Genomic DNA, 26,902 nt, shown 5'->3' with positions numbered 1-26,902 from the left:
GTTCTAGGCGCTCAGTCCGGAACCGCGCGACTGCTATGGTCGCAGGTTCGAATCCTGCCTCGGGCATGGATGTGTGTGATGTCCTTAGGTTAGTTAGGTTTAAGTAGTTCTAAGTTCTAGGGGACTGGTGGCCACAGATGTTAAGTCCCATAGTGCTCAGAGCCATTTGAACGACTCTGTTCACCTGCATCCATTCATATCCACTGTGCGTTTCGACGCACTTAGTTGATTCCAGCAGGACAATGCGACTCCCCACACGTGCAGAATTGCTACATAGTGGCTCCAGGAACACTCTTTTGAGTTTAAACAATTCCGCTGGCCACAGAACTCCCCAGATATGAACATTATTAAGCATATCTGCCTTGGAACGTGCTGTTCAGAAGAGATCGTCACCCCCTCGTTCCCTTATGGATTTATTGACAACCCAGCAGGATTCATGGTGTCAGTTCCGTCCAGCATTACTTCAGACACTAATCAAGTACGGTACGTGTCACATCCTGTTGCGGCACTTCTGTGTGCTCGCGGGGACCCTACACGATATTAGGCAGGTGTTTCAGTTTCTTTGGCCCTTCAGTGTGTTTCAGTATAGGGTACCGAATCATTACTTAAATGCTAATGTGGAAAATTTATTTGAAAAGCGAAACAAGACAAGACTCGTTAATTTATGTGGCAGTTTAATTCTCCTCTTAACTTCTCTTGTATCTCATTCTGAAGAGAACTTTTTTACAATTTCCTGATGCCTTAACTCCGACGTGTGCGTATGAGAGACGTGCATGCCGGACACGATAAACAGCGCCGTCCGCGAGCCTGCGGATTAAATTTGAAACTGGCACGCAGCGAAATTGCAGCTGGCAGAAAACTAACCACCTAAATTTACCTCTAATTGAATCGCTTTCATGAGTCACGATACGCGAAGAAGCGGCTGGCACCTGTGCCATGCTGGACTCCCAGAAATAGGCCAGAATTCAGATAGCGTCCCCGTTCTAAGCGAGTAACGGCACAATCTACCATGATGAACCGTTGGGTACGAAATGTGCGCACACACAGACTTATTCTAGTAGTGTAATCAGACAAACGTTTGTTACCGAGATAGGAAAGCGAGTCAAACTCGTAGTGAATAAGTACGCAGGTTGAAGATATGGCTTCACACGATGGTCGTCCATATGGTTTCCCAATCCGAATCTGTGGAAAAAATACTTGGGTCAACATTTCTAAAACTCTAATTCCTCCCTCTCAGACCCCACCCTACGGGGAGAGAGGGAGAGTTTTAGTTTTAACGAACCAAAATTTACGAAGTAAATAAGTATTTTTATTTATCCGTAACCATTTTCCACAGAAAAAGAACAGGGATGATCTTTAATTGCAGCGCCAACTACCAAGAATCGAAACAAATGTTTAAGACAAAATGTACGTCGTTTTTTTATGTAGAAGCTGGTTCTGCAATAAAGAATGGGGGTTCCCATTTGAAATTTTCAAGCTGCCTCCCGCCCCACCCCCGGGGGGCTGGGATGGCGGGCTAATTTTAGCACCAGCAGATGTCCCCCTCGAAAATAATCAACTTTGGATTCTACACATTTTTTTCGTGTGAAGCATATTTTTCGAGTTATTCTGGTTTGTCAAGTTAAAATTCACACCCTGTCTTAGCACATGTGTTTAAAACAGATCCGAGGATGGTCATTGCTGACCGGGGTAGTCTGAGGACCAAGCAATTTGTGATCATAACCAGAAATAAATAAATTTATTCTACTGCAATTTTGTATCTCATGCCTAATAACTGGCTTCGCCTTTAATCATGTCTCTTCCTGAAAGGTACAGCATCTGTGTGAGTACAGGACGTAAAGGAAAGCGGTGACATAGGGAAGTTTCAGTCGGAAGCGTGCTCGGATGGCCGAGGCGCTCAAGGCGATTGCTCGCGTCAAGCGGAATACCCGGGTTCGAGTCACGCCCGGCACAGATTTCCATTGTTACCGATGCATAGTGGAGCCAAAGTTTAGGTATATTCGCAAATACGAATATGATTCTGGTGTGTAGAAAGTGGCTGGTTTCTGTATTTCTTCGAGTAATAAAAGCCTTCATCACTGTCAGAGATGGCTGTGGCGAAAGTGATTGAGAGACGGGAGTGTGGTGTTGCAGGTACCTGGTGGCGTCGCGCGACCTCCAGCCCGGAGACCTGGTGATGCGGGAGAAGGCGCTCGTGGTCGGCCCCTGCCACGACTCGCCGCCGCTCTGCCTCGGCTGCTACAAGAGGTTCGACGCTGAAAACCGCGGAGACTACAGGTAAAAACACGTTGTTTGCATCAGCACAGCGCTCTACACTCTCTGCCACCGTGCAGGCTCAGTACTGGCTGCGAGCGACTATACACTGGCTGACAAAAAGTGTAGAGCACCCAGAAGAAGGGCAGGAAACGAAATGGAACTTTACAGGTTGCAAGACTATGCGATATTGTTTCAGTGATTACTTCACAAAGAACTTGACAGTATGAGTCCACTTACTATTGTCACTCTGCGACTCCCCGGCATGGATACGTGCACTGATTAACTTGGGAAGTGTGTCATAAACTAGGCCTGTTGATACGAGGGCTGTTCGGAAAGAAAGGTCCGATCATTCGCGAAATGAAAACCACGTTGAAAATCAAAAACTTTTTATTCGCAACAGTTAACCAAACCTTCCAGCTACCTCTCTAAATAGTCGCTGGTCCGACTTAGACATTAGTCGTGGCGTTGTACAAACTTTCCAGTACCCTCGCCACAGAAAGCAGGTGTCTGTGCTTTCCGCCAGTTCTCTACGCTGGTCTGTCTTTCGTTGTCTGTGCCAAACGTTGTCTTCGTAGCCAGCGGTTCGTGTGAGCAGACATGAACAACAGTGGGCGCCAATTAAGGGGTGTATCGTGGGTGACCAAGCATTTACAATCGAAAACGCTCCAGGAGCGTCTTCACTGCCTCTGCACAATGCGTCTGAAAATTGTCTTGAAGAAAGAAACGCGTGACATTTATGTTACGTGGGCTGCATAGCTTCAGGCGAAATCTCTCACCAGATCCACATACTTGGCGGGAGACACGGTTGTTTTAGGCATTTCTACGTCATCACTTTGCGCTCTGAACTGAAAAGAGCGACGTGAGGCGGTCGACAGACACACTAGAAACCCTGCCCGACACATCTGTGCAAAGTTCCATCGGATTATCGCTGTGGTTTCCATTTCGCGCCTAATCGGACCTTACTTTCCGAATACGCCTCGTAAGGTATCGATATACAGATATATCGATATTTTTCGGATTACGGCGGAATTAACAGGTGATATATTTGACTCGATATCTCAATATCGAAACGGCAATGCCGAGCGATGATATTTTTATTTTATATTTTTTTCGCAATTTTCGGTAAATATACTCCTGGAAATTGAAATAAGAACACCGTGAATTCATTGTCCCAGGAAGGGGAAACTTTATTGACACATTCCTGGGGTCAGATACATCACATGATCACACTGACAGAACCACAGGCACATAGACACAGGCAACAGAGCATGCACAATGTCGGCACTAGTACAGTGTATATCCACCTTTCGCAGCAATTCAGGCTGCTATTCTCCCATGGAGACGATCGTAGATATGCAGGATGTAGTCCTGTGGAACGGCTTGCCATGCCATTTCCACCTGGCGCCTCAGTTGGACCAGCGTTCGTGCTGGACGTGCAGACCGCGTGAGACGACGCTTCATCCAGTCCCAAACATGCTCAATGGGGGACAGATCCGGAGATCTTGCTGGCCAGGGTAGTTGACTTACACCTTCTAGAGCACGTTGGGTGGCACGGGATACATGCGGACGTGCATTGTCCTGTTGGAACAGCAAGTTCCCTTGCCGGTCTAGGAATGGTAGAACGATGGGTTCGATGACGGTTTGGATGTACAGTGCACTATTCAGTGTCCCCTCGACGATCACCAGTGGTGTACAGCCAGTGTAGGAGATCGCTCCCCACACCATGAAGCCGGGAGTTGGCCCTGTGTGCCTCGGTCGTATGCAGTCCTGATTGTGGCGCTCACCTGCACGGCGCCAAACACGCATACGACCATCATTGGCACCAAGGCAGAAGCGACTCTCATCGCTGAAGACGACACGTCTCCATTCGTCCCTCCATTCACGCCTGTCGCGACACCACTGGAGGCGGGCTGCACGATGTTGGGGCGTGAGCGGAAGACGGCCTAACGTTGTGCGGGACCGTAGCCCAGCTTCATGGAGACCGTTGCGAATGGTCCTCACCGATACCCCAGGAGCAACAGTGTCCCTAATTTGCTGGGAAGTGGCGGTGCGGTCCCCTACGGCACTGCGTAGGATCCTACGGTCTTGGCGTGCATCCGTGCGTCGCTGCGGTCCGGTCCCAGGTCGACGGGCACGTGCACCTTCCGCCGACCACTGGCGACAACATCGATGTACTGTGGAGACCTCACGCCCCACGTGTTGAGCAATTCGGCGGTACGTCCACCCGGCCTCCCGCATGCCCACGATACGCCCTCGCTCAAAGTCCGTCAACTGCACATACGGTTCACGTCCACGCTGTCGCAGTATGCTACCAGTGTTAAAGACTGCGATGGAGCTCCGTATGCCACGGCAAACTGGCTGACACTGACGGCGGCGGTGCACAAATGCTGCGCAGCTAGCGCCATTCGACGGCCAACACCGCGGTTCCTGGTGTGTCCGCTGTGCCGTGCGTGTGATCATTGCTTGTACAGCCCTCTCGCAGTGTCCGCAGCAAGTATGGTGGGTCTGACACACCGGTGTCAATGTGTTCTTTTTTCCATTTCCAGGAGTGTATTTGAAATTGTTGTTTTCAAATTGCAGTAGAACATTATTTTACTTTCACTATCTGAACGAGTCATACTACTTTTTGAGCTTGCATTACGTACAGTCTTTCTCTTGGACTGTGTGAAGCAAGTATATATACAGTAGCTAGCACAAAGAAGAAGTCCGATTGTCCTGGGAGGAGGGGGGCAGTGTGAATGGAATAACAAGTTTTCCGACATGAAGAAATAACACACTAGTTGCGTTAAAAATTGTTTTCTTCAAAAACACTTGCTGAAAATGATGGACGAAACTCTAAATGACAAGATTGGCTTTTGTGGTCGGTGGAGACGTGTAAAGGGTAAATGCTGACCTAATCGGTGCTCGGCGCTACCAACAGAAACTTCAACGTTTAACTTCGCCACGCAATTTTGAAACTACAGCTGCAAGGTCGCTGACGTTTGCAGAAAGGAAAAAAGAAGTGAGCCGACATGAAATGTTCCAGACAAATCCGATTTGTGGCAACCGAAGGACGGACCCATCGCACTCCTTTTATTGTGCCACTTACCTGCACTTACCATTGTTAGCAAAGTGGTTGTCGCCAAGCGTTGAATATGCATAGTTTTCTTTCAATTCTTGCTCTACGGGCCATAAGTAAGTCGCTATCTATTTGATGTACACAATATATAATAATAAATCAGTACTTTAATATAAAGCTTTAAAACCGGTCCCAGGAGTGTATTTACAATGTGCAGCCGATATTTTTATAGATCGGTGCATTGTAATTTTTTCCGTCGAGTATCGATATATTTTCTAGACATATCGAGAGCCGATGGTGGTATCTTTTTAAATATCGATATATCGGATTTCCGATAATTTTAAAAATTAAAAATAAACAGTTCTATCATAAACCCATAGTGTCCTCTTCTGAGGCAAGCTGGGTTACAGTTCTAACTGGTCCTGCATAACCGAGACGAAATTGACATCCTAGCTTCTGAAGGTTTGTGTTTTACGAGAGGTGTAGGAGTGGACCCAGAATTGAACCCTGTGAGACTCTGTGATTACTATCCACTCACTAAAATTTCCCCTGCTTTCAACGCTGAATTATTCAGCACTATATTTTGCATTCAGTATGTTAAGTATAATTCAGGTTAGTTGTTTGTAAAGCCAACGATTCCCTAACAAGGGAATGGTCACACTTGTCATGCCGAAGCATGTATTGCTTTTTTTAGCACTGTTATTTAACTGTGCAAAAGGTCCGTATGCAAAATTGTAGCTGCTGACATGAACTGGAAGTCATCTAAAAAAATCACGAACAATGGCTGTGTTTCCTGCTTGGCGCTTGTAGTGACGGCTGACCCCCCTGGAAATGGTGAGGTGCGAGCATTGTGCGCATGGTCGGGAAGTGCGGCCGTCTTATCGCGGCGTTCACTAAAGAGGAATATCGCTGCACGGTTTTGGTGGAAAGGGGAAACGATTATTTGTTTCTGTGGGATCCACGTCCTTTTAATTTCTGGTACGTATTTCGAAACATATCATCCTGAAACTGGTTAGAGATGTGAAAGATGTTCTGCAGATGTTCATCTATACTCCGCAAGCCACTTTACGGTGAACATTCAATCTCCCCTCACAGGTGATGGCGAACCCTGTAAATGTTTTGCTGCTTGCCATGGAGATATACCACAGACGCCAAATGAAGCAATCAACAGAAAACGCGCGTGAAGACTATGTGTTGTGCGACACGGTTGTTAAACTTCTAGACGAGCATGTAAATGGCGCAGATATGTGGCTAGAAACAACTGAAACACTCGATATTGCAGACTGTGAATCTACAGACGGCGAAGACACGGACGAACGTTGCACTCTTGAAGACTCTTTGAGTGATAGCGCCACGTACCATCATGAATTATCTCCGAAAGTAACACCAGCAACTACAATTACCTTATCAGACAAAGAAAAAGCGGTGACGTAATGGTTGAACGAAAGTGGTAAGAAACGCCTACGTGTCAGTACTGTTCAAAATAAGTATCGCTTTGTCCGTTCTGAACGTGAATTGTATAGATGGAAAAAGGAAGTCGCTGGACGACGTAAGAGTCGACTGGAAATTGCGACGGAGATAAATGCGCGACTTTTTGAGCTATTTACCGATGCCAGACAACAGTCATTTAGTGTCAGCGATACAACTTCGCGTGATTGGGCGTTAGAGATTGCCAACGCGATAGGCGCTAAAGAATTTACAGCTTCTCAAAGTTGGATTAGCCGCTTCAAAAGTTCACATAAAATTGTGGCAAAAAAATAACAAAATTTGTATCGAGAAACAGGTCGGAAAATGAAGTGACACAAATCGAACTGATAGAAGCTTTTCTTACGAATGCAAAAAATAAGATCGCTAGTTTTAGTGAATCGTACGTGTACAATGCAGATCAGTCAGGTTTTCAAAAAGAAATGCGTGCGAAAAGAACACTGTCATTCAAAGGGGAAAAACATATTGAGGCGATTGCGCAGTCCACGACTGCACTCACCCATTCATGCACTATAATGCCCATAATTAGTCTGGATGGTTCATTGCTGCCTAAATTATATGTATGTCTTCAAGAACCAACTGGAGGTTTTAGACCACGTGTCAAAAGAACAATGTTGTAGGCAAACAATCTTGGGGTAGACGCATCGAAGTCTGGAAAAATGGGAAATGAAAATGTTACACTTTTCATGCGTCATGCTTTTCTGCCGTTCTGCGGGAAAAATCTCTTCTCCTTCTAGATTCGTGGTCAGGTCATAAAAGGTCTGAATCATTAAAAGCTGTATTTCGAGCCCACCCTGACAAAGAAGTAGAGATACTTCAGATTCCACCCGCCAGGACGAACGTAATTCAACCTTTAGACAGAGAATTTTTCCGTCAGTGGAAAGCATTTTACAGAAAACTAACAGAGAAAATTATTGTGTGCAGATCACTACAATTTCCTGTCTATCACCGTGACAATATTCTCAAGCTGCAATCAGTAGTACATTATCAATTTTCCTCCCCACGGTTTCAGAATTTGATTAAATATGCGTGGCACTCCTCGAAATATACTGATACTAGGCCTGATTCATTCCAGACATCAGCCCAGTTTTGTCTACGGACATCTAACAACGTCTGTGATTCGCAGGGCTGTCATATGTCGTTTTTGCTTGCATGTTCTTGGTGCACAAAAAACCTATGTTTTGAACATTGTATCAATATTTCGCATTTTTGCGGTAATTACAAGAAATAAAATATGGACGTATATTTATTTGTGTCTATTTCATAGTTATTTGGAAAGAATGTTGTAGATAACATATCAGCCATATTTGTCATCGAATGTTTAATTATCATACGATCGCTTTCACTGGGGGGATCAGCTCTCTCACTGCTGTGGCAAAAGAGCAGCGCGTAGCTAACGCCACCTTGTCCCTAGATGGCGTTGGTATAACGTAGCGAGAGAGGTCAGGGCTGTACAAGAGGCAGTTACAGGGTGTTTCAAAAATGACCGGTATATTTGAAACGGCAATAAAAACTAAACGAGCAGCGATAGAAATACATCGTTTGTTGCAATATGCTTGGGACAACAGTACATTTTCAGGCAGACAAACTTTCGAAATTACAGTAGTTACAATTGTCAACAACAGATGGCGCTGCGGTCTGGGAAACTCTATAGTACGATATTTTCCACATATCCACCATGCGTAGCAATAATATGGCGTAGTCTCTGAATGAAATTACCCGAAACCTTGGACAACGTGTCTGGCGGAATGGCTTCACATGCAGATGAGATGTACTGCTTCAGCTGTTCAATTGTTTCTGGATTCTGGCGGTACTCCTGGTCTTTCAAGTGTCCCCACAGAAAGAAGTCACAGGGGTTCATGTCTAGCAAATAGGGAGGCCAATCCACGCCGCCTCCTGTATGTTTCGGATAGCCCAAAGCAATCACACGATCATCGAAATATTCATTCAGGAAATTAAAGACGTCGGCCGTGCGATGTGGCCGGGCACCATCTTGCATAAACCACGAGGTGTTCGCAGTGTGATCTAAGGCAGTTTGTACCGCCACAAATTCACGAAGAATGTCCAGATAGCGTGATGCAGTAATCGTTTCGGATCTGAAAAATGGGCCAATGATTCCTTTGGAAGAAATGGCGGCCCAGACCAGTACTTTTTGAGGATGCAGGGACGATGGGACTGCAACATGGGGCTTTTCGGTTTCCCATATGCGCCAGTTCTGTTTATTGACGAAGCCATCCAGGTAAAAATAATCTTCGTCAGTAAACCAAATGCTGCCCACATGCATATCGCCGTCATCAATCCTGTGCACTATATCGTTAGCGAATGTCTCTCGTGCAGCAATGGTAGCGGCGCTGAGGGGTTTCCGCGTTTGAATTTTGTACGGATAGAGGTGTAAACTCTGGCGCATGAGACGATACGTGGACGTTGGCGTCATTTGGACCGCAGCTGCAACACGGCGAACGGAAACCCGAGGCCGCTGTCGGATCACCTGCTGCACTAGCTGCGCGTTGCCCTCTGTGGTTGCCGTACACGGTCGCCCTACCTTTCCAGCACGTTCATCCGTCACGTTCCCAGTCCGTTGAAATTTTTCAAACAGATCCTTTATTGTATCGCTTTTCGGTCCTTTGGTTACATTAAACCTCCGTTGAAAACTTCGTCTTGTTGCAACAACACTGTGTTCTAGGCGGTGGAATTCCAACACCAGAAAAATCCTCTGTTCTAAGGAATAAACCATGTTGTCTACAGCACACTTGCACGTTGTGAACAGCACACGCTTACAGCAGAAAGACGACGTACAGAATGGCGCACCCACAGACTGCGTTGTCTTTTATATCGTTCACATCACTTGCAGCGCCATCTGTTGAAAATTGTAACTACTGTAATTTCGATAGTTTGTCCGCCTGAAAATGTACTGTTGTCCAAAGCATATTGCAACAAACGGTGTATTTCTATCGCTGCTCGTTTAGTTTTTATTGCCGTTTCAAATATACCGGTCATTTTTGAAACACCCTGTATAAGCGCGGAAACCATCCGACAATAATGTCTTACTTCATAAAATTGTTTACAGACTTCCAGGTCATGTCAGTAGCTAAAATTCTGCATACAGACTTCTTGCAATGTTAACTCACGGTGGTAAAAAAGGCAACACACGTTTCGGCATGACAAGTCTGACCACTCCCTTGTAAGACTTAAGTTTTGCTGACAGAGTAATATGGTGCAAAACCAAAAAATACCAGCAGGCGATGTTTCATTGAACTTGCGTTCCGGCCCTAGTGCCTCCGTCGCCGACGGTACTTTAAGCCTTAACCCCCCTTCGTTCTCGGCTGCGACGCTGCAGGTGCCCCGGCTGCGCGTGGCCGCTGTGCGGGCCGCAGTGCGCCGGCCGCGGCCAGGAGCTGGGCCACAGCGCGGCCGAGTGCGCCGCCATGTCGGCCCACGGCACGGCGCGCCGGCTGCCGGCGCCGTTGGCGTCGCCGGGCGCGCGCCTCTACTACGGCGCCGTCGCGGCGCTGCGCTGCCTGCTGCTCAAGGCGGCGGCGCCGGCGCGCTGGCGCACGCTGCTCACCATGGAGGCGCACAACGAGCTGCGCAGGCGCATCCCCGGCCTCTGGCGCCGCAACCAGGAGCTCGTCGTAGACACCATCCGCTCGCTCTGGGGCATGGACCACTTCTCCGAGGACGAGATACACACCGTCTGCGGCATACTAGAGGTGCGAAAGACCTGAAAGGGTTGTAACGAGACTCTCTGCAGCAGAATGTAGGCAGTTACGGAACTTACTAACAGAATGAAACGGCTTGAAAAATTCATACATGTGACTACGCCCCCAATCTAGAGTTTTTGATTCATTCTGACGGCCTTTACATCGCTCCTCGCTACCCTATCCGTAATCCTGTCTTCCAGTCATGTCCAGAAGGGTATGTGCTCCCGGCGAAAGAGAGAGAGATAACAAAGAGCGAGAGAGAGAGAGAGAGAGATAGTTAAAGACTCTAAGTCTGTCCAGGGAATAACCGGATGGTCCAGCAAATAAAGACTCGAAGTTTCAGATCAGGTTGACGTTCTGTGGATGAGAACGGAACGCCCTATACTTGCAATGTTAAAATAACGCTTATAAATTACATCTTTCCTCACAAAGTATTTGAGGTAGGAAGTTGAACTTTTTACAGATTATTTATTCGAATATGGGCTACAACTTAACACAGGGATTTTATAAAATTTTAGTTCAGTTATTAAAGATGATTTTTTTTCAATTGTAATGAAAATTCACAACTTTTTTTTGCAATTTTTTATTTATATATTCAAAAATATACAATTTTTTGGAAAAAGGCTGTGTTAAATTATGCAGAAGGTACTGTGTAACATTTACTGAAAGTATGAAACAAATATGTTTGGAAGATCCTTAGAAAACATGTAATTAGTATGAGAAAATAAAAGTTTTGGGAATCGAGCGACAAAGATTGGATTAACTTTTTAGTGCATTCCAGGTCCATAGGATGGATTATCTTCATCCTCTGCAAACTCCTCCTCCAGCTTCCTCTTGTTCCTCCCCCTGTTTACACTTGCTTGTATTTCTAGACTCTTTACAGCCCTGTCTGCAGCCCGAAGGCGTTCCTTGTCTAAAGCAAGCATCGCTCGTACCATGTTAGAACCTATCTTCATTCCCATAATAACACATACCTTTGGCTTTCCAACATTTCTCCTTTTCTTAAAAGCCTTCAGAGGATTTCTAATAACTTTACTTTTACTCATTATTATACTTCAACAAAACAGAGACTCAACAAACAGAATTAATTACGAATATTTTCGAGATAACGACAGAGTAAATAAACATGAAACAATCGACAATCACACCAGCGATATATATTGAACCATCACAGGTTGGCCACAACACATACTTTATCTCACATCACTAAAATGTACCTGATGAACACGGACGTTAATAATAACACCATTTGACAGCAGTTTAACAGCGCCACAGTGGGTCACGCCCATGTAGAACACATTTCAAAAAAAATTTAAAAATAGTTGTAGTCTTCGGAATTGAATAAATTATATATCTATTAAAAGGTAATAGTCTGCAGATTCAGAAAACGCAAAAAAGTAAAAATTGAACTTTTCATGATTTTGAGCCTTTCCGGAGCCCCTTAAGTGTTATGGTGTCTACATGGCAGGTGAACGCCTTCGAGATCGGGCCCCATGGGCAGAGCGCGCGCAGCCTGTTCCCGGCGGCGTTCCTCATGTGCCACGACTGTGTGCCCAACACCAGCCACACGGACGACCAGCAATGCGTCCTCACCGTCAGGGCGTCCACGCGCATCCCGCAGGGACGGCCCATCACGCTCAGCTACGCCTACACCATGCAGGTCAGTACAAACCACAGCTGCCAACCGTGAAGCACCGAATTCTGACGCACATGCCTCGACACTGGGATATACTGGAGTACGGCTGTCTCATCTCTGGTACCTTTTTTTTTTTTTTTTTTTTTTACTGTGTATGTCTAAACAGACGAGTGCTGCCAACCATGTAGCACCAATTTCAGTTCCGTATGCCTCGACGTTTGTTTACAATCGGGACCCCTCATCGCTGGTACTTTTCCGATACCATGCAGCTCACAAATAACCAGAGCTGCCAACCATGAAGTACCAAATTCTTACGCACATGCCTCGATCTTCGTGCTGGAATCTCATCGCTGGTACCTTTCTGGTGCCACGCAGGTTAGGATGAACCAGAGCTATCAGCGATGAAGCGTCGTATTCTGACAGGTATACCTCGACATTCGGTTGTATTCGAGTACAGGAGTCTCATCCCTGGTATCTTTCGTGTATTACACAGGTCAGCCTGAGCCAGAGCTGTCAGCCATGAAACACCGAATTCTAGCGCAGATGCCTTATCTTTCGGGTATATTTGAGCACCAGTAAGGAACAACAGTACCTGCCATGCATATCATAACGACCCATATCTACCACCTATTAAGCTCCGAATACACATACCTCGAAGTTCGCGTATATTTTGAGTATGTGGTCTAATCTCTGGAGCCTGTTAACTGATAAATGCAATTAAACCTGATAGTTAAAAAAAGTATAACTTGATTTGTTCCTTTTACGTAGTTTTCGTCTTCGTTTTCCCTGATTTCCTTAAATCGCTTAAGGTGAATTCAAGATTGGTTTCTTTCAAGGACAACGGCCAGTTTTCTTCCGCATGTCGAGCTTGTGTTCATCGCTAATGACCTAGTTGACGATAGGACGTGTAATCCTTACCTTCTTATATGGATATAATAGGTAGAACGTAAAATATTGTGGATTTTCTGACGTGATTAGCTGAAGTTATCTGAAGCTATGTGTTGTTCATTTTGTTCAGGTAGTATTGTAGTGGTACGCCCTTCCCTTCCTCCAACATTTGACTTGAGTTATCCAGCCAGTGGAAAGGGCCTTTATTGGGAGTATTAAAGCCAAAATTTGACCGAGTTGTGGACTACCTGCGACCAAATAAGACAGAGGGCTTAAACAACATTCATTCGGAATATCTAAACTGATTGGGGAAAGAGACAATCAAACGATTATTCAAATTAGTGCGTAGTGAAACATCCCCTTTGAAAAATTATACAGGACTGTGCTTAAACTGACACACAATATTTTTTTTTTTAGCGCAACGCAGTCTGACTTTCAAAAATCTCTACAAAAGAATGGCCCTGACTAACATTAACCTATACCTTTCACAAATCACTTACCTCACCAAAAATCTTCGTTACTCGAACTACTGCAATACAGCGAGCGCCACTACTGCCAACTAAATAAAAAGATTCATACTACTGAAGGCACTAACTACTGATAGGCGTAGTTAGCAAATGAAAGATTTTGATAGAGAACAAACAATGTATTTACCTTAATAGTCATAATATATATAGCAGTTCATGACATCCATTCTTACAAATGTACTGTTTCTGATGGACACACCTCCAGATTATCCATTCTCAAAAATCCACCATCTCACTTCCCCACATCCACCACTGCTGGCGGCACGCCTCCAACTGCGCCACGCTACGCGCTATTCACATCCAGCTGCCCAACACTACAATGGCAGACAACAATGCAAACTAGCCACAGACTGCACACAGCACAGCCAGTGATTTTCATACAGAGCGCTACGTAACGTTGTCAATAAGAAAATATAAACAGCCTACTTACAGTAGTATCTATAAGACTGGAGACATACCGTCTAACTTTCTGAAGGATGTCATTCACACCATCCTGCAAACAGGAAAGGCACACGAATACGAGATCTATAGCTCAATCTGCTTCACAACTCATGCATCAAAGATCAGAGCTGCTGACAACAATAATATGTAGAATAATAGAAAAGGGAACCGAGCAACTGTCTGGTGACGGTCAGTTTGGCTTTATCAAAAGTAAAGGCACCAGTGTCAGTGCCGACGTTGCGAAGGACGTAAGAACAATCATGACAATATCATAGGATTTGTTGAGTCGGAAAATGATGATGATGATGAAGTCCCATACTCCGTGACGGAGCGTAGGGGAACGATGCGGGAAACCCGCACCGCCGTACTAGGCAAGGTCCTAGTGGAGGTGGTTTGCCATTGCCTTCCTCCGACCGTAATGGGGATGAATGATGATGATGATGACGACACAACAACACCCAGTCATCTCGAGGCAGGATAAATCCTTGGCCCCGCCGGGAATCGAAACCGGGACCCCGCGCTCGGGAAGCGAGAACGCTACCGCGAGACCACGAGGAGCGGACGAGTCGGAAAAAGCGTTTGACTAATTAAAATTTTCGAAATGCTACAAATTCTCATAAAATATATTTAACCTGTAGGAAAAGATGAGTATGTGTAATATGTAGAAGAAGCAAGAAGTAGCAATAAAAATAGACAACCAAGCGTGAAATACTTAGATTGAATAGTGGGTAAGATAGATGCTGTTCAATCTAAACATGGCAGAAAAAGTTAGGGAAATAAAAGAAAGGTCCAGGAGTCATTATTAAAATTGAGGGTGAAAGGACATCATTGATTAGATTCGCGGATGAGATACCTGTCCTCGGTGAAAGTTAGAAAGACGAACAGGGCCTTCTGAGTATAGAATATAGACTGAGAGTCAACCAAATAAAGACGAAAGTAATGAGGAGCAGCAAAAGTGAAGAATTTAGGATCGCATAGTAGACGATGTGAAGGAATTCTGCTAACTTGGGAGCAAAATAACGCATGATGTAAGAAGTACAGCAGTCTACCATATGCAAAGAGGGAATTCTTTGTTAAAAGAAGTTTATTATTATAAACATAGGGCTTAATTTGATTAAATTTCTGAAAATGTACGTCTAGAGCATAATATTGTATGGAAGTGAATCGTAGACTGTGGGAAAACGACAAAACAAGAGGTTAAAAGAGTTTGAGATGTGGTGTTGGGCATGATGAAACTTGTGTGGACTGGAATGAGGGGACTCTCCGCAGGTTCGGCAAGGAAAATTATTATGAGAAATAAAATATTATCGCATCATATTGACAGCCGGGAGTCCCCACCTCAGGAAGTTCGGCTGCCGAGTTGCAAGTCTTTTCAGTTGACGCCACGTTGGGCGACTTGCGTCTCGATGATGATAAAATGTTGATGAGTTCAACACAACAACCAGTCCCTGGGGGAGCAAATCTCCGACCCGGCCGGGAATCGAGCCCGGGCACGCTGCATGGAAATCAGACGCACTGACCACTCAGCTAAGTGGGCGGACAATGGAGAAGTGAATAGAAGGAGGAAGGAACGATAGTATGTGAGTCAAGGCGCTGAGGGGTTTACTGCCATAGTACTGAAGAGAACCGTAGAGGACAAAAACTGTTGGGGAAAGCAGAGATTTGAATATATCCAACAAATAGCTGAGGACGTTGGCTGTAAGAGCGACATCGTACCAGTGGGATAGCGCAAGTGTTAGGAGCGATTTACTGTGAGTTATCCCAGACCACTGTCTAGTTGTGATATGGGTACCTGAGTATCTTTAGGTTTGTTGGGTGTTGCAGTATCGCTTTATAGATATAAATCGTAATATGTTGTAGAATTTTTCGCTTATAATCCTGTCTGGGAGATACTGTGAGTTCATATTTGAGGTGCGGATTGTCATTTCCATGATCAGTCTGTAGAATCATAGTCTGTGGTAGACGATATCGAAATAAATATGGTATCACAATGACTCTGTCCGCCATCACAATTTTGGTCATGCGCTTTAAATATATGATCTTACAGGGTATGTTTGAGTTTTACAGACGCAGGCTTTGATTACATGGAGTATCTATACTGATAAATAGATTTTGAGATTTCATGTTCACCAGGATGAGGCTACTAAAAGTTTATGTTGTATGTTGCCACAGTGTACGGTATCTTCTTAAAAATATAATTGTGAACGAGGAAGATTTTTATACTCAGTCTAATTTTCTCGGCTTTTCTTCCGGAAGGGTATTTTTTATTATGTGTACTTCATTCTACCGGTTGTGTCAGCTTCTCTGAATCATATCTGCAACAGATACTAGCCTAGGCACACTCACTCGCCAACCATGCGACGTTTAGAGTGACAATAATTAATGTATTTCTTTGTTTAGTGTTATTTACGTTCACTATGGCGAATATTGTCATATCATTCTCAATGGGGAGCAGTCTTCAGACGTAAAAATAACTTCGGTTGTGTCCCAGGGGAGTGTTACACGATCAGTACTTTCCACAGTATACAGGGTGAGTCACCTAACATTACCGCTGGATATATTTCGTAAACCACATCAAATACTGAAAAATCGATTCCACAGACCGAATGTGAGGAGAGGGGCTAGTGTAATTGGTTGATACAAACCATAAAAAAATGCACGGAAGTATGTTTTTTAACACAAACCTACGTTTTTTTAAAATGGAATCCCGTTAGTTTTGTTAGCACATCTGAACATATAAATAAATACGTAATCAGTGCCGTTTGTTGCATTGTAAAATGATAATTACATCCGGAGATACTGTAACCTAAAGTTGACGCTTGAGTACCACTCCTCCGCTGTTCGATCGTGCGTATCGGAGAGCACCGAGTTACGTAGGGATCCAAAGGGAACGGTAATGGACCTTAGGTACAGAAGAGACTGGAACAGCACATTACGTCCACATGCTAACACCTTTTTATTGGTCTTTTTCACTGACGCACATGTACATTATCATGAGGGGTGAGGTACACGTACACGCGTGGTTTCCGTTTTCAATTACGGAGTGGAATAGAGTGTGTCCCGACATGTCAGGCCAATAGATGTTCAATGTGGTGGCCATCATTTGCTGCACACAATTGCAATCTCTGGCGTAATGAATGTCGTACACGCCGCAGTTCATCTGGTGTAATTTCGCGGCAGGCTGCCACAATACGTTGTTTCATATCGTCTGGGGTTGTAGGCACATCACGGTACACATTCTCCTTTAACGTACCCCACAGAAAGAAGTCCAGAGGTGTAAGATCAGGAGAACGGGCTGGCCAATTTATGCGTCCTCCACGTCCTACGGTAATGTACATGTGCGTCAGTGAAAAAGACCAATAAAAAGGTGTTAGCATGTGGACGTAACGTGCTGTTCCAGTCTCGTACGTACCTAAGGTCCATCACCGTTCCCTTTGGATCCCTACGTAATTCGGTGCTCTCCGATACACACGATCGAACAGCGGAGGAGTGGTACTCAAGCGTCAAATTTAGGTTACAATATCTCCGGATGTAATTAACATTTTACAATGCAACAAACGGCACTGATTACTTATTTGTTTATATGTTCAGATGTGCTAACAAAACTAACGGGGTTCCATTTAAAAAAACGCAGGTTTGTGTTAAAAAACATACTTCCGTGCATTTTTGTATGGTTTGTATTAAACAATTACAGTAGCCCCTCTCCTTACGTTCGGTCTGTGGAATCGGTTCGTCAGTATTTGATGTGGTTTACGAAATATATCCAGCGGTAACGTTAGGTGACACACCCTGTGTATATATATATATATATATATATATATATATATATATATATATATATATATATATATATATATACGTTAAAAATGTAAGCCTATGCCCTTCCAATTGTTTACGAGAGAATCATGTAAGATTACCATAATACTCTTTGCGGATGATGTTGTTGTATAGAGAGAAATTGCGACACTAGAATACGGTAGCGAAATGCTGGAAGACCTGAAGAGGATCGGCGTTTGGCGCAGAGAATGTCAAATGACCCTCAACATAGATGTAGCGTATTGCGAATACATAGACAGAAGGATCCTTTATTGTATGAGTACACGACTGCAGGACAACCACTGGGAGCAGTTCCTTCCATAAAATGTCTAGGTGTATGCATACGAAGCGATCCGAAGTGGAATGACGATGTAAAATTAATTGCGTATAGGGCAGATGCCAGACTGAGATCCTAAGGAAGCATAGTCCATCAATAAAGGAAGTTGCTTACAAAACGTTAGACCAGTAACTGAATATAGCTTATCATTATGGGACTGATAGAGGAAACGGAGAAGATCGAAGCAAGAGCAATATGTCTAATTACAGCTTCATTTAGCGCGAAAGTGTCGCGGGGATACTCAACCAACTACAGTGGCATACGCTGCAAGAGAAGCATTCACGTTAAGGTCTGCTGTTAAATTTCAGATAGCGAACATTCCTAGAAGAGTCAACCAATATATTGCTGCCTGCTACGATTATCTCGCGAAAAGACCGTGAAGATAAAGCTGGGGAGATTCTTGGCACACGGAGGCTTACTAGCAATCGTTCTTCACGCGAATCATACGCAACTGGAACAGGAAAAGGCGGAACTAAAACTCGTACAAAAAGTACCCTCCGCCACACGCCGCAGGGTGCATTGCGGGGTATAGACGTAGATGTACTGCGTGGTTATAGTTAAATTTTCCATATTTAACACGTTATAACACGGAAACTAATTACCGTACGAGTACCATACTTAGTAGCGTTAATGTCAAGGACATGGGGAAGAGAGATAATGCAGAATCAATTCAATTGAAACACTTTTAATGTGCTGCTACGGTACATCATACCATTACATACCGGTACAATTACTGCTACAAAAGGGGCTCAGTATGGTTCCCATCAATGTCCAGAAGAGTCTGAAAGCGCAGGTTTGCAACCTACACAGCAGAACGAAGCATGTCCGTAGGTATGCTGGCTACCTCTCTTGACATGCTGCCCTTCAGATCAGCACATGTGAGAATGCTCACCTGGTAAATCGTGTCCTTCAGATATCCCCACAAGCAGAAACCACAAGGAATGAGATCATGTGGTCGTGCCGACCGAGCATTTGGAAACGATCTGCTGATAATTCGATCGTTTCCAAATGTCTTTCGGAGAAGCAGGTGAACTTACAGGTTGTTTCAAAAATGACCGGTATATTTGAAACGGCAATAAAAACTAAACGAGCAGCGATAGAAATACACCGTTTGTTGCAATATCCTTGGGACAACAGTACATTTTCAGGCGGACAAACTTTCGAAATTACAGTAGTTACAATTTTCAACAACAGATGGCGCTGCAAGTGATGTGAACGATATAGAAGACAACGCCGTCTGTGGGTGCGCGTTACTGTACGTCGTCTTTCTGCTGTAAGCGTGTGCTGTAGACAACATGGTTTATTCCTTAGAACAGAGGATTTTTCTGGTGTTGGACTTCCACCGCCTAGAACACAGTGTTGCTGCAACAAGACGAAGTTTTCAACGGAGGTTTAATGTAACCAAAGGACCGAAAAGCGATACAATAAAGGATCTGTTTGAAAAATTTCAACGGACTGGGAACGTGACGGATGAACGTGCTGGAAAGGTAGGGCGACCACATACGGCAACCACAGAGGGCAACGCGCAGCTAGTGCAGCAGGTGATCCAACATCGGCCTCAGGTTTCCGTTCGCCGTGTTGCAGCTGCGGTCCAAATGACGCCAACGTCCACGTATCGTCTCATGCGCCAGAGTTTACACCTCTATCCATACAAAATTCAAACGCGGCAACCCCTCAGCGCCGCTACCATTGCTGCACGAGAGACATTCGCTAACGATATAGTGCACAGGATTGATGACGGCGATATGCATGTGGGCAGCATTTGGTTTACTGACGAAGCTTATTTTTACCTGGACGGCTTCGTCAATAAACAGAACTGGCGCATATGGGGAACCGAAAATCCCCATGTTGCAGTCCCATCGTCCCTGCATCCTCAAAAAGTACTGGTCTGGGCCGCCATTTCTTCCAAAGGAATCATTGGCCCATTTTTCAGATCCGAAACGATTACTGCGTCACGCTATCGGGACGTTCTTCGTGTTTGTGGCGGTACAAACTGCCTTAGACGACACTGCGAACACCTCGTGGTTTATGCAAGATGGTGCCCGGCCACATCGCACGGCCGACGTCTTTAATTTCCTGAATGAATATTTCGATGATCGTATGATTGCTTTGGGCTATCCGAAACATACAGGAGGCGGCGTGGATTGGCCTCCCTATTCGCCAGACATGAACCCCTGTGACTTCTTTCTGTGGGGACACTTGAAAGACCAGGTGTACCGCCAGAATCCAGAAACAATTGGACAGCTGAAGCAGTACATCTCATCTGCATGTGAAGCCATTCCGCCAGACACGTTGTCCAAGGTTTCGGGTAATTTCATTCAGAGACTACGCCATATTATTGCTACGCATGGTGGATACGTGGAAAATATCGTACTATAGAGTTTCCCAGACCGCAGCGCCATCTGTTGTTGAAAATTGTAACTACTGTAATTTCGAAAGTTTGTCTGCCTGAGAATGTACTGTTGTCCCAAGCATATTGCAACAAACGGCGTATTTCTATCGCTGCTCGTTTAGTTTTTATTGCCGGTTCAAATATACCGGTCATTTTTGAAACGCCCCGTATGAACTGCACGAGCGATGTGTAGTGGGGCGCTATCTTGCATGAAAACTGTTGAGTTCTATGCGTCTCTCACCTGCAGGATGGGTATGACATGCTGGCGAAGCATATCGCAGTAACGCAGACCAGTCACACTGCACGTCTTGGGTCCTAGAGCGCCAACCTGTTCAAAAAAGAATGGGCCAATAATGAACGTAGCTGTGAAGCCACACCATACGGTGACACGTTCAGCATACAGAGGAACTTAATGCACAGTGATTGGAGGTGCAGATCCCCACACTCAGCAAATCTGTGTGTTCGTCTTACCCGTCAGAGAAAAATGAGCTTTGTCTGTCCATAGGATGATCCAGGGCCAGCCCTCATCAACTTCAATCCTTGTAAGAAAGTGGAGAACGAAGTCAACACGTCGTTGTGCGTCCCGTGGTGCAAGCTACTGTACGATGTCGATCTTGTACGGATACCATTTGAGAACGATTCGAAGCACCTTCCGTAAAGTGGACCGTAGGACGTACAACTGTCGTGAGACAGCGAGCGCCCTGCCTGACGATCGGGAATTGCGCGCAGCGTTGCCTGTCACAGCAACAGCGATTTCACGAAGAGGACGGACAAATGTGTTATAGGCGGTCACTTTAATTGAGCGACGCTCAGTTCTCCAGCTGATTCAAACTTCTTCATCATGCTCCGCACAGCAAGTAGAGAAAGAGGACACTTCCGTAATCCTTTCAGCCGTTGATACTCTCGAAATGCAGCCACAGCATTACTGTTGTTTTGATAACAGAGGTTTACCAATAATACTGTTCTCCTTCTGTCCAAGCTCACGTTCACACGTCAACAAGAGCACTGCGACTGGTCAAGATGTGAGTCTAGGAATCACGATAACTGATCATGGCACCTGGTGGCCATAGTTGGAACTGGACGTTGGCGCTGTGACTCATGGAAATTATGCACCCCATACTCTGGACATTAATGCTGTCAAGTTTGGTACTCGTACAGTAATTAGTTTCCGTGTTATAACATGTAAAATAGAGTAATTGTAACTAACCGGTAGATGTTGATGTTGACGATGACACAAAATAGCGCAAAAGAAGTTATTGCAAAAATGAAAAGAAGAAACGGGTCGAGCTGATTCCAAGTAATCTGTTCAGCGCAATCGCAGAAGTCTACGAGAACTTACCTTTACTGTAAGTAACTGTAAGTTGCTTCTTGAGTAAAATGGCGCTTTCTGTGTAACCCACTGAGGGGACACTTTGCCGCTGGTGAACGAGCTGTCAGCAGGCGTACATCTGCAGCCAGAGGTCGGGCACCGGGAAGTACAGCGCAGAACTCTGGGGATAGGAACAGAGCAGCAAATCGCGAGCTTTACTGCCCCCCGCAGAGCCGTAAATTGACGTAATAATAGCGCGCCAGCAGAGGCGCCGTGCGGTATTTCCGGCAGTCTGCCTGCGGCCCATGCCGGCTGCGGAAGGAAGCCAGCAACTACGTCATACATAGGCAGGGCCGCCCTACACGGAGGCAAACACGCAAGTCCGGGTTAGAGCATTCTCCGTTGACTTAATTGTTTGCATTTCAACCAAAGTTTACAAAAAAGATGCAGCACATGTAACTAGAGGCCGAGCGAGGTGGCGCAGTTGTTAGTACGCTGGACTTGCATCCGGGAGTACGACGGTTCTAATTCGCGTCCAGCCATCCAGATTTAGGTTTACCTTGATCTCCCTTAATCACTCCGGGCCAATGCTGATAGGTTTTCTTTGAAAGCTCACGGCCGATTTCCTTCTCCCGTTCTTGAAACATTCCTAGTTTGTGCTTCGTCTGTAATGACCTCGTTGTCGACGGGACGGTAAACACAAGTCTTCCTTCCCTTTTGTAACCTCGCACTTTACACTCCATTGACTATCAACGCAGAGACTGGTGAAAACCACATTTTAATAAAGCGTTGTTTGTCATACTGTTGACACTTTCTGTAAGTTACAACTTTCTGTCGTAGTAAGTGAAACAGATTTTTATAAATTTTCTGCGGTTTTTTCTGCAACATTGGGAACTCAAACTGTTTAAAATTAGTCATAAAAAATTATGTATCATGTTATTAGACATAATGTTGAATCATGTTAATGTGCTACACTTCTCACGAGACGAACACGGCAAGTGCCATAACCTGATTTCCCAGGATCCTCGCTCAGTGGAAGAGGCCTCGAAATACGCGAACATGTGTTAGGTTATCCATAGATAATCGGCCGTTTCTGAGCGAACGACGGTCCAAGTTTTCGAGTTACTTTATCTGCCTTTTAGCGAGCATATAGTTCATCCAAAGCAATAGCACGATGGTTAGCGTCGTTGCTTCACAGTTTTGCGCCCCGTATGCGAAACCTGATTATTATTTTTGTTTTATTTTTTCATTTATCTAATCTTGTCCGTAGAAGACTACTACACAAATGTTTTCCATACATATTGAAATAACGTTCTCCTTATTCGTTAGTAATTGTACGTCTGCGAACTAATTAAAAAAATAAATGTATGGAATAATTATTTGAAACTATTTTCGGTGAAATTCCTCTAGTGTATATTGATTCATGTGCCAGTTCTCCGAAAAGTGATCCGCTATGCGAGGTTTGCCACGAAATTATTGCCAATGCTCGTAATCTTCAAATGGTTCAAATGGCTCTGAGCACTATGGAACCTAACATCTAAGGTCATCAGTCCCCTAGAACTTAGAACTACTTAAACCTAACTAACCTAAGGACATCACACACATCCATGCCCGAGGCAGGATTCGAACCTGCGACCGTAGCAGTCGCTAGTAATCTTCAGCAACGGTAACGACGTTTCTCTACCAAGTGGGAATCATACAAAAAAATAACGCTGTGGCAAGCCTTCATTCGGGCGCTGTTCGTCGTGTTCGGAATTTCTGTGTTTTGAATGTTTCTACGATCGTTATCATCCAAGGGAATGCACCAAATCTTCCTTAAGAATAGAAATAAAAATAAAACATAAGAATTAACAACGGAAATAAGCATGAAAAATAAGAACATAAGAATTTAAAAAGATTGTAATCTCTGAAAACACCATACAAACATATATTATTTAATAACTGTATGACACTGTTGTGAACACAATAGCAATTACACAGTTAGTGTAACACCCTTGTACCCTCTAACTTGAGACGTGGTTAGATAAATGAAAAAATTAAATAAAATTAAAACAATAGTCAGCTTTCGAACACGGCACATAAAAGTCATAAGCCGAGACGCTAATAAGTATGCCACCAGTTTGGCTCAAGTTATTGTGCGCCAAAAATTATCTAAATTACACTACTGGCCATTAAAATTGCTACACCACGAAGATGACGTGCTACAGACGCGAAATTTAACCGACAGGAAGAAGATGCTGTGATATGCAAATGATTAGCTCTTCAGAGCATTCACACAAGGTTGGCGCGAGTGGCGACACCTACAACGTGCTGACATGAGGAAAATTTCCAACCGGTTTTTCATACACAAACAGCAGTTGACCGACGTTGCCTGGTGAAACGTTGTTGTGATGCCTCGTGTAAGGAGGAGAAATGCGTACCATCACGTTTCCGACTTTGATAAAGGTCGGATTGTAGCCTATCGCGATTGCGGTTTACCGTATCGCGACGTTGCAACTCGCGTTGGTCGAGATCCAATGACTGTTAGAATATAGAATCGGTGGGTTCAGGAGGGTAATACGGAACGCCGAGCTGGAACCCAACTGCCTCGTATCACTAGCAGTCGAGATGACAGGCATCTATTCCGCATGGCTGTAACCGATCGTGCAGCCACGTCTCGATCCCTGAGTCAACAGATGGGAACGTTTCCAAGACAACAACCATATGCACGAACAGTTCGACGACGTTTGCAGCAGCATGGACTATCAGCTCGGAGACCATGGCTGTGGTTACCCTTGACGCTGCATCACAGTCAGGCGCGCCTGCGATGCTGTACTCAACGACGAACCTGGGTGCACTAATCGCGAAACGTCATTTTTTCGGATGAATCCACGTTCTGTTTACAGCATCACGATTGTCGCATCCGTGTTTGACGACATCGTGGTGAACGCACATTGGAAGCGTGTATTCGTCATCGCCATATTGGCGTACAACCCGGCGTGATGGTATGGGGTGCCATTGGTTACCCGTCTCGGTCACCTCTTGTTCGCACTGAAGGCACTTTGAACAGCGGACGTTACATTTCAGATGTGTTACGACCCGTGGCTCTACCCTTCATTCGATCCGTGCGATGCCCTATATTTCAGCAGGATAATGCACGACCGCATGTTGCAGGTCCGTACGGGCCTTTCTGGATGCAGTAAGTGTTCGACTGCTGCCCTGACCAGCGCAGCCTCCAGATCTCTCACCAACTGAAAACGTCTGGTCAATGGTGGCCGAGCAACTGGCTCGTCAGAATACGCCAGTCACTACTCTTGATGAACTGTGGTATCGTGTTGAAACTGCATGGGCAGCTGTACCTGTACACGCCATCCAAGCTCTGTTTGACTCAATGCCCAGGCGTATCAAGGCCGTTACTACGGCCAGAGGTGGTTGTACTGGGTACTGGTTTCTCAGGATCTATGCCCCCAAATTGCTTGAAAATGTAATCACATGTCAGTTCTAGTATAATATATTTGTCCAATGAATACCCGTTTATCATCTGCATTTCTTTCTGGTGTAGCAATTTTAATGGTCAGTAGTGTAAGACGAAAACTTTGACGGTCGTTATCTCAGTAACGGTCGTGATAGGTGTTCGCTTATTTTGGCTCTTCTTCCACTGAGGGAAGTTCTTGGGAAATCGGATTATGGCACTTGCCGTGTTCTCCTTGTCAGTGTAATAAGCATTTGCATTGAGTACTGTGAGGTTGCGGGAATTTTGGGGGTTGGTTATGTATTGGTTTTTACAGAACCAGCTGCTTTATTATCTTAGAATCTCCATTTCATTTCTAGAGCTTCTTACATTACGGTTTAACCAAAGTGCCACTATAAACTGAAAGGTATGTCTGAAATATGACAAAAGTATATGAAATATTGCATAAGACCGTCGCCACTATGCTATATTATCTAGAAAAGAAAGAAGTAAATGTTACTGCTCTTCATGACTCAGCACCGAATCATTGTTTCCAATAGCGAATGTCTGCAGCTTGTGGTCTCGTGGTAGCGTTCTCGCTTCCCGAGCGCGGGGTCGCGGGTTCGATTTCCGGCGCGGTGAGGGATTTTCCCTGCCTCGAGATGACTGGGTGTTGTTGTGTGGTCTTCATTATCATCATTCATCCCCATTACGGTCGGAGGAAGGCAATGGCAAACCACCTCCATTAGGAGCTTGCCTAGTATGGCGGTGCGGGTCTCCAGCATCGTTCCCCTACGCTCTGTCACGTAGTATGGGACTTCTTCATCATCAGTAGAGCACATTGTCAAGTTGAGGAAGTTCAGTACACGTACTGACATTTTACAATGAGGTGAAAAAAGTCATGGGATGCCTCCTAGTTTCGTGTCGGACCTCCTTTTGCCAGGTATAGTTTAGCAGCTCGACGTGGCTTCGACTCAACAAGTCGTTGGCCCCTTGCAGAAATATTGACCCATGCTGCCTCTAAAGCCATCCATAAATGCGAAATTGTTGGCGGTGCAGGATTTTGTGCACGATCTGACCTTTCGATTATGTCCCATAAATGTCCGATGGGATTCATGTCGGGCGATCTGTGTGGCGACACCATTCGCTCGAGCCGTCCAGGATGCTCTTCAAACCAACCGTAAAAATTGTGTGCAGGTTACATGACGCATTATCATCCATACAAATTTCATCGTCGTTTGGTAACATGAAGTCCATGAATGGCTGCAAATGGTCTCCAAGTACCCCAACATAACAATTTCGAGTCAATTATCGGTGTAAACACAGCCCATACTGCACCATGCCTTGTTGACAAACTGGATCCGTGACTTCGTGCGGTCCGAACTACACTTGAACCCAACCATCGGCTCTTACCAACTGAATTCGGGACTCACCTGACCAGGCCACGTTTTCCACTCGTCTAGTGTGCAGCCGATATGGTCACGAGCCCAGGAGAGGCGCTGTTAGCAAAGACACTCACTTCACTCGTCTGCTACCATAGTCCACTAACGCCAAATTTTGCCGCACTATCCTGACAGACACGATCGTCATACGTCGCACATTAGTTTTTGCTGTTATTTCCCGCAG

General features: G+C 45.0%; 1 protein-coding gene across 1 annotated transcript in view; it reads left to right on the top strand.

Annotated features, from left to right (window-relative positions):
- LOC126161374 (SET domain-containing protein SmydA-8-like) overlaps window positions 1-26,902 on the top strand; it is a 320,527-nt gene that overhangs the window by 230,165 nt on the left and 63,460 nt on the right. Inside the window, exons 3-5 of the mRNA XM_049917148.1 lie at window positions 2,134-2,277; window positions 10,137-10,509; window positions 11,969-12,160. Coding sequence (XP_049773105.1) covers window positions 2,134-2,277; window positions 10,137-10,509; window positions 11,969-12,160 — 709 coding nt within the window. The remainder of the gene's footprint in view (window positions 1-2,133; window positions 2,278-10,136; window positions 10,510-11,968; window positions 12,161-26,902) is intronic.

The sequence above is a fragment of the Schistocerca cancellata genome, chromosome 2, assembly GCF_023864275.1.
Source record: "Schistocerca cancellata isolate TAMUIC-IGC-003103 chromosome 2, iqSchCanc2.1, whole genome shotgun sequence".
In the NCBI taxonomy this organism is placed as follows: Eukaryota; Metazoa; Arthropoda; class Insecta; order Orthoptera; family Acrididae; genus Schistocerca; species Schistocerca cancellata.
This window is presented reverse-complemented; position numbering and strand designations above follow the sequence as displayed.